Source organism: Hylobates moloch, unplaced genomic scaffold (assembly GCF_009828535.3).
Source record: "Hylobates moloch isolate HMO894 unplaced genomic scaffold, HMol_V3 SCAFFOLD_3, whole genome shotgun sequence".
Lineage (NCBI taxonomy): Eukaryota > Metazoa > Chordata > Mammalia > Primates > Hylobatidae > Hylobates > Hylobates moloch.
In genome coordinates this window covers 145,957,582-145,970,485 of record NW_026652278.1, presented here as the reverse complement: position 1 = coordinate 145,970,485, position 12,904 = coordinate 145,957,582, and the positions used below count along the sequence as shown (strand labels likewise).

Sequence of the window (12,904 nt, the reverse complement as noted above, 5' to 3'; positions counted from 1 at the left end):
GAGAGATCATTTCTTGCCATTATGAAGATGAAGATAGTCTCTAATTTTGAAGTAAGTGAAAAGGATAAGGAAGATTCTATTTTGGCATTAACCCCAACTTCCAGCTTTTCTTTTATTAACGGTATTGTGCTTAAAATAGAGCTTGCTTTAGATAGAACCAAAAAAAGCACCTAAATATTTTAAAAATTGATTTTAAGGACCTGTAAACCAAGAACTTTTGAGATGCTAGTAAGATCACTAAATGCTCACCAGAAGTAAACTCCATGACTTCTAGTACTCATGTATCCCTGAAAAGACATACATTTTTTTTTTCATAACAGCAATGATGGCCATTTAAGCAAATAAAGCCTAATTTTTTTTCTTTTATTTTTCAAACTTGGGAAATAGAAGTGGTAGCACCAAAAATGTGTGGATATTAAAAGTACACTCTTAAAGAGATCTGAAATATTAATTTAAAAAATGACTGTTTATATCACATATAAGAGTAAAAGATCATCAAGGTTAAGATTGGACAGTAATTCCCAAAATAGCATCAAACTGAAAGGGTTAAAATAAGGATACTGAGGCAAATTCTTTAAAAAAATTACTATCCCCAAAGAAAATATCTTAAAAACAGTAGTTAAATGGATTCTCTAGAAAATTTGACTTCTCAAATTCTTTAATAGAGCCAAAGGATGACTTAATAGGTAAGGAACTTCGTTTGAGAAACTCTAGGAACTAATAACAACCTCTCAAGACTTCAAAACAATTCAATCCTTGGACTACATAAGTATTTACTAGGATGTCAAGAACACACCACTACCACCAATTGATCTCAACTCTGAGCTATTCGATGAAACCCTATTACCTTTAACCAAAAGAAGGTATAACTAGAAAGGCATCAACTGTTTAAAACCCAGAGGCTCCAACATTAACAGAAGGGAAAAAGTGATCCAGAACACTGCTATAGCAACACTCAAATCTACTCTTAACCTGCCATGGGGCAACATGGAACCTCCTCGCTGTCTACAGCTCCTGGCCCTACTTTAATGACCTCTGAAGGGCTGACATTTGTTTTCTGATCAAAGTTTCCTAGACCCCTGATCTCTGGCTCTTCTGCTTCCCTGAATTCTCTTTCACCTTCTCAGCTGCCTAAATATATTTTCCTGCCTCAAACTCAACAATCTTCACTTACATAGGTAGTCAAGCACCGTAAGGATTTCTGTATTACTGTCCATAGACAAGACCTCAGGCTTTGTGTACTCCACCAAAACAGGACCTAGGGTTTTGTTTAATCTTTTTGTTTATATGTGAATTTTGCTTACATTATATTAACTGTTCTGAGACTGAATACAGATTGAGGAAATACATAAAATACAAATTGTTCAACTTTTTATTAAAATCAGCATTGATACAAGGTTGATAAAATCTGGAATAGATGACTAAAGCAATCTGCATGTGCCCACTAAGGATTTCATTTATTGACGTTACCTTGATCACTAATTAACCATAATTAAGTTGAAAATATTGTACCTGATTAGGTGTTTTCTTAGGGAACTATATGTTTGTTTAACTATGTTATCTAGTTAACTATGGTAATAAGGGAGTTATAAGCTCTGCTTCCATATAGAATCTGAATCTTCTTTATGAAATGGGCAAACAATGTCTACATACAATTTTGCCATAAATTAAACTAACATGGCTATGTTGTAAGAATTTTAGAAGTTTATGTGTAAGGGAATGACGGGGGATAGAAATTTTAAAAATCTTTCAGTATTAGCATGGTAGATCAGACACAAGTATCCTTGGGAGAAACTTGCTCAGCAACTAATTACGTCCCACTCCAAAAAAATGTTTTGACCCATTTTTCTCTAGGAAACTTAATTTGAATTATTTGCTGTCTATCTAACAATTTTATCTTTAACTTAGATGGTCTTTATTAAAAGTAAAATTGAAGGCTTCTATTTTGTGCATCAATAGAAATAAGAACTAAGAATTTATTAGCTTCAGTGATGCTAAATCCCCAAATATCTCCAAACTAATAATTGAGGACACTGCTTAAACGTGTCTTCAAGCGGAACCCTACCTTTAGTCCCACAAGTTTTGTTGATCTCTCCTTATCAGAATCTCTTAAAAATATTTGTAATATACTTTGTGAAGCCAAGGAGGGCGGGTCGCCTGAGATCAGGAGTTCGAGACCAGCCTGGCCAACATGGTGAAACCCTGTCTCTACTAAAAATACAAAACTTAGCTGGGCGTGGTGGTGGGCGCCTGTAATCCCAGCTACTCAGGAGGCTGAGGCAGGAGAATTGCTTGAATCCAGGAGACAGAGGTTGCAGTGAGCCGAGATCATGCTATTGTACTCAAGCCTGGGTGACAAAGCGAGACTCCGTCTCAAAAAAAAAAAAAAAAAAAAAAAAAAAAAAATTTGTAATACTATGGCAGTGGCAATGGTACATAAGGAAGCGTAAACAATATATAAAAATTATTCTCCCTTTTGAGAATGTTTTTCTTGACTATTTTCTCTTAAACTTGAGAATATGAATTTTAAATACATGTAAGCTTCTGTACTATGGTTCTGCAACCATATAAAAAATAATTTTCAGTGAAGAGTTTCACAATTATAATCTAGAAACAATGATAACCCTCAAAAGATCTTTCTCTTTTATTTGATTCTCAGGAAACCACTACTCTTCCAATAAATATTATTTGGGACACAAAGTAATCATCAACTAAAATCTATAGCCGCATTAAAAAATAAACAGGTTTCGGGGGGTGAAAGGGGGGGAGGCTAACCTAACAGTAAAAAGTAGGAAAACACCATAGTGATATTATGTCTCTTCCTTCACAATGTCAAATATTTAGTGAGCATATCTTTCTATGCTTTTGCAAAGCCTTTCATAATTATCCTTCAAACGTTTTAAAGAAAATTTACTTTTTGAAAAACATGAAATTAAAAAAGAGAATGGTCACAAACATCTCTTCATGATGCTTTTTGTCTTTCATGAGTGATAATGACAAATTTCCAGATTGGTGAGCATAAAGCTGTGCCTACACACGACCCATCTGCCCATCTGAAATCCCACTGATTTTACTAACTCCCTACCCCTGCCCCTTAAAAAGATCATTATGTAGACTTCACCAAAGATGCAGGGACACTCTATTATAAATTGGTTTAATTAACATATCCTGTAACTTATACAAAAAAAATTTTGTTTTATAAAAAAAATTTAATGACTAATGAGAATTAGTCATTAAAAAAACAATAAATAAATAAAACAGGGTTATGAACACTATAGTAAGTCAAAACCAAATTTTCCTGCAGGTTAAGTAATGCTTAAAAAGCTAAATGTAGGCTGGGTGCAGTGGCTCACACCTGTAATCCCAGCACTTTGGGAGGCCGAGGCGGGCAGATCACGAGGTCAGGAGATCGAGACCACCCTGGCTAACACAGTGAAACCCCATCTCTACTAAAAATACAAAAAATTAGCCAAAAAATTAGCCGGGCGTGGTGGCACGTGCCTGGTAGTCCCAGCTACATGGGAGGCTGAGGCAGGAGAATCGCTTGAACTTAGGAGGCAGAGGTTGCAGTGAGCCAAGATCATGCCACTGCACAGGAGCCTAGGCGTCAGAGCGAGACTCCCCATCTCTCAAAAAAAAAAAAAAGCTAAATGTAGGAAGATTTTACAGGGCACAAGTTTCAAAAAAGTTATCATGACTTTATGAAATTGAGATAAAATTTATGTTACATACTTACCACTAATGTTAAGAGTTCAAAATAAATGAATTTAAAAATAATCTACAGTATTTCCTAATTTCATATTATACATTGTTTAAAGTATTTTTAAACTTACCCAAATGAAGTAACGTAAACTGGGCTGCCAGTTCCTTTGCATCTTCTAACGTAGTACAGAGTTTGTCTGGCATGAAGTAACTCTGGGATCCATTTGCAATAGCAGGAATAACTATCTTATATACCAAGAGTACTTTCCCATCTTGACTTGTTGTTGAATATAAATAATATTCTGGTGGTGCCCAATTATTTTTGTTGCAGTAATAATCCAAATGCATTACTGCAGAATTAAAATGATTGGATTTTAAAGAATACATACTAATTGGAGTAAGCTTTGTTCCAGGATAAAAAGGGTAAGTGCATCTTTCAACTTCAGGTGGACCTGGGCTATGCTGACCATTGAGACGAGCAGGAAGAGTTGGCAGCTTGCCTAGAGTTTTTGGGTGGCTCTCTTCTTTGTTAGCAAACACAATCAGATTTTCAGAATTTGGACTAATCTGACCGTTAAGATGCTGTCTCCAAGTGTTTTCTTTATTTACTGGTTTAGCTAGTGTTACCTCAATACTTGCTCCATCAATGCATTTTCCATTCATAACAGACATGGCAGCCACTGCATCTTCTCGGTTGAAAAAGTGAACAAAAGCATAATCTCTAAGTTTCTTTACCCGTTCAACTGCACCAAGCTTAAATTTATTGAATTCTGCTTTAATTGTTTCCTCTGTAGTTGAGATCATTAAATTTCTTACATAAAGAACTTTAACTCTCTGCATGGTTTCCTCATCCACCTCTTTCTCTGGGTCAGCCCAATCTACCTGAATGGTGTGGCCCCATAGTTGGAATGTTCCTGTAAAAAAAAAAATTAATTTTAAGAGAATTAAAATAAAGAATAAAAGTTAAAGATGTTCAGTAAAACTGTTTCCCCAGAGAAGCAGAAACTCAACTACAAATCAATAAATTTGGTTAAGCATTTGTTTCCTATTCACACAAAAATTGTTACTGAACAACTAAAACTTACTATGTAATTTAAGAGTCAATAGAACAAATACACTTCAAAGATAGATTTTTATCACAAGAATTAATTGATAAGATCTTTATCAGAAGAATTAACCCTTTGGATTTTTATTAAACAACAATTAACAGCTCAAAGTGTATACATCCAGTAAAAATATCATAAATAGGACTCATTTTACTGGAACAATTTCTTGTCTTTTAGAATCATGTGATTTATTTTACTTCATTACTCAAACAATTCTTTACTCCTCTTTAAGTGGCATTATGTATTTTGATCCGTGATGTACTATCATTTCTCCATATTTGTAATAATGTTAATATTGAAAAACAACCTTTAAAAGAATCAGTTTACCTGGAATTAGTTTCCTCCTTGCCATAGCAGCAGCTCTGTGAGATTCATATTCCACAAATGCAAAACCACGATTTTTGGTCTTATCAGTTGCACTTGGATAAACAATGACATCTACAACTCCTTCTGTAACTTTCTTCATTTCATCTAAAATTTCTTCTTTCTTCTTTTCCTTGGGAATAGCTCCAATAAATAATCTACAATTATCTAAGCTTACACACACACCAATAAACTTCCCTGGTCGAATTTCATAATTATTAAGAATTCTGATGGCTAATTGGGCTTCTTCTTTTGTAGTGTACATCACAAAAGCATAACCTCGATTTTCACCACTAAATTCCATCATAAGTCGAAATTCATATATCTTCCCAGCTCTTTCAAATACAGGAACTAACTCATCTTCATACATATCACGAGGTATTTTTCCTACAAAAACTTCACAGCCTCTAGGTGGAGGTGGACCTTCCCAACCTGAAAGACAAAAATGAATAGACACATAAATTCTAATTGGATATTTGTACTCACTACTCAATCATATATTCATTCAACAAATTTGCTGCGCTATGCACCACTCACAATTCTAGGTACTGGTGATACAATAGTGGACAAAATAAAGCCCCTTCCCTTATGAAGCTAATATTCAATACAGAAGGGAGATAACAAGTGAGTGATAAGTGCTACAAAGAAAATCAAGGGAGTGGTCAGGCAAATCTCTGGGTACATGAGATTTAAGCAGAGACCTGAATAGAATGAGAGAGTGGGCCATGAAGATTATCTGGGAAAAGGGCATTCGGAAAGAAGAAAAAGCAAGTGCTTTTATATCAGAGCAACACAGATTACGGAAGCCTGTACAGCTAACATGTACTTGAGAAAGGAAGTGGTAAGTGCTGCAGCCATTGAGGTAACCAGAAGCCAGATTTTTATTTTAAGTGTGATAAACTGAAGGGTTTCGAGCAAAGGAATTGTACTGGCTATTGGTAGAAAAGTCGAACATTCTATTTACCTGTTTCCACTTGGTTTTCTAGTTTAAACACCACTCACCTACTCACTGCTGTTTCAAATTCCTCCCCCGATGATCTCCTCTTTAACACCTAGAGTAGCACCCTTTTCCCTACTTTCCTAATCCTGACTTCTTTCTCAACCTAGCCCAGCTTCTTTCTCAACTGCTTCTTAGATGAAGAGCAGGGCTGAAAAAATGTAATGGTAAGACATGAATAACATTTATAATCTAACTCTCCTCAACAGTTAAAAAAAAAAAAAAAAGTCTTAAAGCAGTTATAAGGAGAGAGCTATTGTTTGGAATACTTGTAGGGATACATGTCTAATCTACCTGACGAGGTTAAAGATTAAATTTAAAAGATTTAAATTTAAAATTGTAAACAAATCCACACCTGGAGGAGGACCACCAAATTTCCTTTGTCCATTTTCCTGAACCATGTTGTAACCAGTCTTTTCCATCAAAGCAAGTAATGCTGCTTCATTCTGAGTACCAGTTCGAACTTTACTGCATCCATTTGTTCCATCTATATTTTCTTCATTCATGGTTGCAGTTCCTAAAATAAAGTTTAATAACGCTGGTTAAGTTTACAACAGAATACCAAGAATCTATAAGGCATTTCTTTGGGTTGCAGAAAAACAAAGACAGTTGTGGCTGGCATGTTTGATTAGCCTTCACTGTCCTCTGAGGTTCTGCCCCAAAGCTCTTCCCTACAGTGGGAACTTAGAAACTTCTTTGGATGTCACTGACCAATTATGCAGTACCTTTAGAAGGCCTAAGTTGTAAGAAAGGGACACAAACAATGAAAAAGAGAAAGCAACAAAGAATGGAAAAACAAAATTAAGTGAAAGAGAAGAAAAAGGAAAGCAAATAGAATAACAACAAAATGTAAGCCATCAATGAATATACCTGCCAATCTACATAGCCCAAAGTTTAAATCATTTTATCATATAGGCCAACTGGATTTTTCTGTGGCTTACACTTGTCAGATACACACAGCCTAAAGCTAAACTGCTCATTGTCAGTAATCTTCAAGAGCTTCACCAGTTACCAAAAACTGAATAGATGGCTGGAATAAGTAAACAGAGCATCAAACCAACCCCTGTTCCTATCTACTAGAAGTTGTTACCAGAGAGAACAGAGCACAACCACTTATCATCTGAGCAAAAACAGGAGCTACTGTGAATTCCAATTGGCAGCAACTTAAAGTTATGTCAATAGATGAGCAGGAGCTAGGGTAGAAGAGCTGAGATCTATGTTGACCACATATATAAAAATGTATTTTAATTTTTTAAAATGAACTTAATTAGCATATACTTCAGGTTTTTCCCCTAAAAAAAATGCTTTGATTTATTCTGTCTCTTGGTTAATTTTATATCTCTCTCATTTAATGTTAACATGAATAAATGCAAACATTAAAATTCCCAGAATGGAGAGTACACAGAGAAATCTATTTTGGCTTTCAATAGAACCTTCCATATTATAAATAGAAACCAAGTCATCATAGCATAACATTTTTAAAGTATGAAATTTTGAGTCACAGCACTTTCATTTCAGACTTCTGAGTTGTACAACCTTGGGCAATTTATTCAATTTCTTTACATCTTAGTCTCTTCATTTGAAAATGGAGTATCAATACAAGTTACCACAAAGCTGCGGCTAAAATTTATGGAAACTAAGTATGTAAGAAGCTTGTTGAATTTCCATAAGAATCAAATAAAGGTTAGTTCTGATAAATACTAGAAAGCAGTGCTTCTTAATTTTTTGTGAACCCACACTGCTGACACAGGCATCATTTGTTTTTTTCAGAAACATCTTTCATTTTCTCAAAGGTTGAGGGGTACATGTGATATGGCAGATACATATCTAGGGAGGAGTACCAGCATCTTTACTGTGAATTCTGTCATGAGGGTGGAGGTGGAAAAGATGTCAACAAAGAATCACTGCTCTAAGGTAAGTGAAACTGTCACTGCAGTTATCCTCAATAGTACTTGGTATAGCAGAGGCTCTGGAGACAGACTGTCTGGATTCAAATACTTTCTTTTCACTTACTAGCTATATAATTTTGTATAAGTTACTAAGCACCTCTATACCTCAATTTCCTTATCTGCAATATGCAGATAATGCCTATCTCACAGAGTTTTTATGAATAACAAATAAGTTAATTTGTGTAAAAAGAAATCATCTAGGAGTCGTTTTTTGGCTTAGACAATACAAATATTCACAAATGCCAATTTTTATGCATACATTGGATCCCTTCAAATCATTAAACATCTGCAAATAACTATAGCTTAGAATACAGTTGTTCAACTTCTCTTTAGAGTAACTGGCTTCAAAATAAAGCTGTGATACAATAAAAACAGGCTGAAAAAATATTGATCATAAGAGGTTCTATTTACTTAATAGGTCTATTAGAAATGTTGGGACACTTCCACTCATTATCTCTAATCTCTAAGCTAGTGGAAGCTACTTATCATCCTTGCTAAAAGAAAATTACCATTTCCATTTAAGCAGTGGAAGAAACTGAGGCTTAGAGAGAGAGAGAAAAATCATACTACCCCTTGTTAAAAGATCTCCTTGTTACCCTGTGTTAAAAGATCACAGAGCCAGAAAGTGGCATAGACAGAATTCAAACCCAGGTCTGCTTAATCACAAATATCCCTTTCTTCTAAGAAAATAATTTTAGCATATCTTCTGTCGCAACTTTACCTGAGAGTCTCCTAAAGAACAGGAAGCCCCCCAAGTTGGCTTTTATGCAAATGGAATATTCAGAAATTATAAATTGTCACTGCTAAATTAGGTAGCCTCTAAGTCCTTCCTAGTTTTAAAATATCTGAATTTTTGCTCTAGAGTAGTGATCCTTGGTGACATCCTTTCTACTCCCACCTTCGTGACAGACTCCCCTGTAGAGACACTAATACTCTTTTCTGAGTGATAATGAAAATAGCTACAAAAACACCCTATCATACATACCACAAACATACAGTCTTTTTACAGTCTTTAAAGCTGTTCCCAAGCTATTTTTATATTATATCCAATGTAATAATCCTGGAAAAAAAAAAAACAAGGCAAAAAAGTAGCTCATGCACTCACAGAGTTTAGTATTTCCCTAAACCTAGTATCTCTAAGCCCAATTTTCTTTTCTAAGCTAAGACTCTCATTTATCAAATTGCCCAATGAACTTAAGTGTTGAAAATGAGATATCCATAAGGCATCTCAAATTCAACATATGAAAAACTGAGTATCATTTTATCTTCCAAACCTGTTCCTTCCTGTTTTACCTCATTTCAATGATTCATACATTCAACCAATAAATGGCACCCCAATAAACATATTTCCTCTCTTCTAAACTCTCACAACCAGAAATCTGGGTGTTATCCCAGAGTCTTTTGATGCACAGCTCATCAGTCACTAAGACTTGAAGATTTTATCAAATATTTATTTATTTCATTTTTTGAGACAGTCTCACTTTATCACCCAGGCTAGAGTGCAGTGGTGTGAAGGTGGCTCCTGCAGCGTTGGCCCCCTGGTCTCAGGTGACTCTCCCACCTCAGTCCCCCAAGTAGCTGGGACTACAGGCACACACCACCATGCCCGGCTAATTTTTGTATTTATTTTGTGTGTGTGTAGAGACTGGGTTTCACCACGTTGCCTAGGCTGGTCTCAAACTCCTGAGCTCAAGCAATCCACCCACCTAGGCCTCCCAAAGTGCTGGCGTTATAGGTGTGAGCCACTGCACCCAGCCCTAAATATTTCTTGAAATCAGTCTATTCCCATCCATCCCTACAGCCTGCTCTCAGACAATTATTTCTTACTTAAATTAGTGCTAGGTTCCTAAATATTGTTCCAACTTTTAATTTTGTTGCCCTCAAACAAAATCTCCATAATGCTGTCAAGGTGATATAAAATATATATCTGCTTAATTTAAACTTCTATTTCAAATCAAAAATAAGGAAGAAAATGACTAAATTATTAATGTTAAAATTAGGGAGATCCTTCTAAAAAATAAGCTTAAAAGCTTCAAAGGTACCTGGGAGTTTGAGGCTGCAGTGAGCCGTGATTGCAAACCACTGCACTCTGGCCTGGGCAACAGGGCAAGATCCTGTCTGAAACAAATCCCTCAAAAAAATACATTAATAGATTTTTTTACTACATAAAAATACTTTACAAGGCAAAAAAAAATCCATAAAAACTAAGTCAAAAAAATTACACAGAAAAATGATCTGCAATACATCATAAAGAGCTAATTTCCTTAAAATAAAAAGGACAGCATGGTGTTATAAGGTACAGACTCAGGTTCAAGACTGGCTAAAAAATCTGAATCCTGGTTCTTCCTTTACTAAGCTCTGACTTTGGACAAATTATTTAGCCTCTCACTGCCTATGTTTACCTGTCTTTAATAAGTAGATAATAACAGTTTCTACCTCAGGGTAGAAGGATTCAGGGGATTCAGAATAAAGGGTTTAAAATAGGTCTTTGCATATAAGCACTATACATGTATTTCCTATTATTATTACCTAATAAAACAGTAAGAAAAACAAACTGCACAGCAGAGCCTGCAAATTCAAAATGCATTCATTTGTTCAACAAATATTTATTAAGGAACAACTATATTCTATGCACTACTCCTTACATCTGGGATATTATTAGTAAATAAAAGGCCGGAATTTCTCCCTTGCATAGCTTACACTCTAATGGGGAAAAAATAACAGATGATTAAAAAATAAGCAAATAAGAGGTAAGAACACTTAGGGAAAAAAGGAACAGGAATAGGGCACATGGGTCAGTGGAAGGTTGACAAGGGAAGAGAACTTGCAAATTTAAACAGGAAAGCTAGTGCAGACTTCACCAAAAAGGTAACCTTCCAGCAAAGAATTAAGGAGCCTACCCATGCAGTTATCTGGGAAGAACATCTCATATAAATGGAGAAACCAAGACAAAGTCCTTATATAAAGGTGTACTTGGCACGTACAAGGTATACCTTGTAAGTCAGGTAACTTCTTATAAACTTTATCTTTTATTCCGAGTTAAATGAGGAGCTACTATAGATTCTGAGCATACGAGTAATAGGTTCTTTCATTTTAAAAGGATCATCTGGCTGTTACGTGGGGAGTTGGTAGAAGTGCAAAGGTGGAAGCAGTGAGACCATTTAAATGATTACTACTAAAATCCAGGCAAGAGATGATGGTGGCATGGGCCAGAGAGGTTGAGGTGGAAGGGATAAGTGGTCTGACTTAAGATATATTTTGAAGTACATCCAATAGAATTTTCTGACATACTGTGAGGTAAACAGGCAAGTGAAGGATGATACCACAGTTCTGGCCTAAGCAGCAAGGAGAGAGATGAAGACTGAGTAGAACTGGTTTTAGGGGTAAGATCAGAGTTCAGTTTTGGGTATTTTAAATTTGAACATCTAGCGATCACTCAAATGCTTTTACAAGGCTCTGGCAAGAAATGTTAAGAGGTCAAGAAATGAGACCATAAGAAATGGAATCGACCGTGCTCCTAGAAAGTCCAATGCACCATCTGAAAAAGGCAGTGGCTACTAAACTCCAGCAAACTAATACAAGAGAATCCAGCTTGCCTAGTTATACCAAATTTTCCAATTTTTCAAAATCTCTCAATATTTAAAAACTGAAAATTAATTTACTTTTAATTTTCATTACTGTTTGACATTAGTTGTCAAACAGTAATGAAAGTGTACAGACCAAACAAAACACCTGCAGGCTTCCTATGGTTCAAACTCTGGGCTGCATGAGGGCAGAGACCACTTCGGCCTTGAACACTTTCTCTAGTACCCACCATTGTCTTTGGCACACAGAAGGTCCTCAATAATTACCTGCTAGGAAGCCCACCAGAAAACTCAGGGAAAACTTAAGACTGCATACACTGCTAGCACGTATGCATTACTGAAATTATCCTTTTAGAGGGAAATTTGATAATAGTTATCAAAATCTAAAATGCACATATATTTCATAATTACTAAAAATTTAACCTACAGATATAACTGCAAGAGTATACAAAGATATAAGCATAAGAATGTTCACTGAAACACTGTCTATAGAAATAACAGTCTAGAAAATATCTAGCTGCTTTTCAGTAGAGGACTGCATCAAAAATCAGGATACAACTACACAAGGAATGTTATGAAGCTATTAAAGAATATCATAGATTTGCGTGTACTGATACGGAAAAATATTCAAGAAACATGTGAGAAAGAGCAAGTAGAAAATATATTTACTTTCATATCAGCTGTGTATGTGTTGTTTTAAAGATACACATGTACACATTCATAGATGGCTGTGTAGGAATATAAAAATGTTGGAACAGTTTACAAGGAACTTTACTGGTAGTTATTATTGGTGAGTAGGAATAAGCAGTCAAGTAACCCTTACTTTTCACTTTTCTGTGATTATCAAGAGCATGCACTACTCAAATAAAAAGCCCTTTCAGGGGTTTCCCAGTTCCTAAAAAATAAAATCTAAACTCTTTAGAAAGCCATAAGGATCTCTTCATCATCTCTCCCTCCAGCTTCATTTCTTACGATATGCCAACAACAATGCTGACCTATTTGCAAATTCTCAAATATGCCAGGTGCTCATAGATGTTCCTTTATATAGATTGTTCCTATAGTCCTTCTGTACTTTCTTGGCCGTTCCTACTCCTAATATTCTCCAGGAAAACCCTCCCTGACTCTCCCTCTCAACTCTAAATCAAGTATTCCCTTATACATACTTATATCACAGAATCCATTTCAGAATCCCGTGACTGTCAA

The 12,904-nt window shown here is 35.5% G+C and overlaps 1 protein-coding gene across 7 annotated transcripts in view; it reads right to left on the bottom strand.

The window, feature by feature from the left end:
- The window catches only part of RBM46 (RNA binding motif protein 46), a 51,914-nt gene that overhangs the window by 27,318 nt on the left and 11,692 nt on the right, over window positions 1–12,904 (bottom strand). For all 7 annotated transcript variants that reach the window (XR_009212620.1, XM_058435835.1, XM_032172170.2 and 4 more), the window contains exons 2-4: window positions 6,524–6,685; window positions 5,136–5,603; window positions 3,834–4,616 (exon numbers count right to left, since the gene is read on the bottom strand). Coding sequence is in view for 6 of the 7 variants with exons in the window: in XM_058435835.1 (XP_058291818.1) it covers window positions 3,834–4,616; window positions 5,136–5,603; window positions 6,524–6,674 (1,402 nt within the window). In the remaining variant the exon portion in view is untranslated. The remainder of the gene's footprint in view (window positions 1–3,833; window positions 4,617–5,135; window positions 5,604–6,523; window positions 6,686–12,904) is intronic.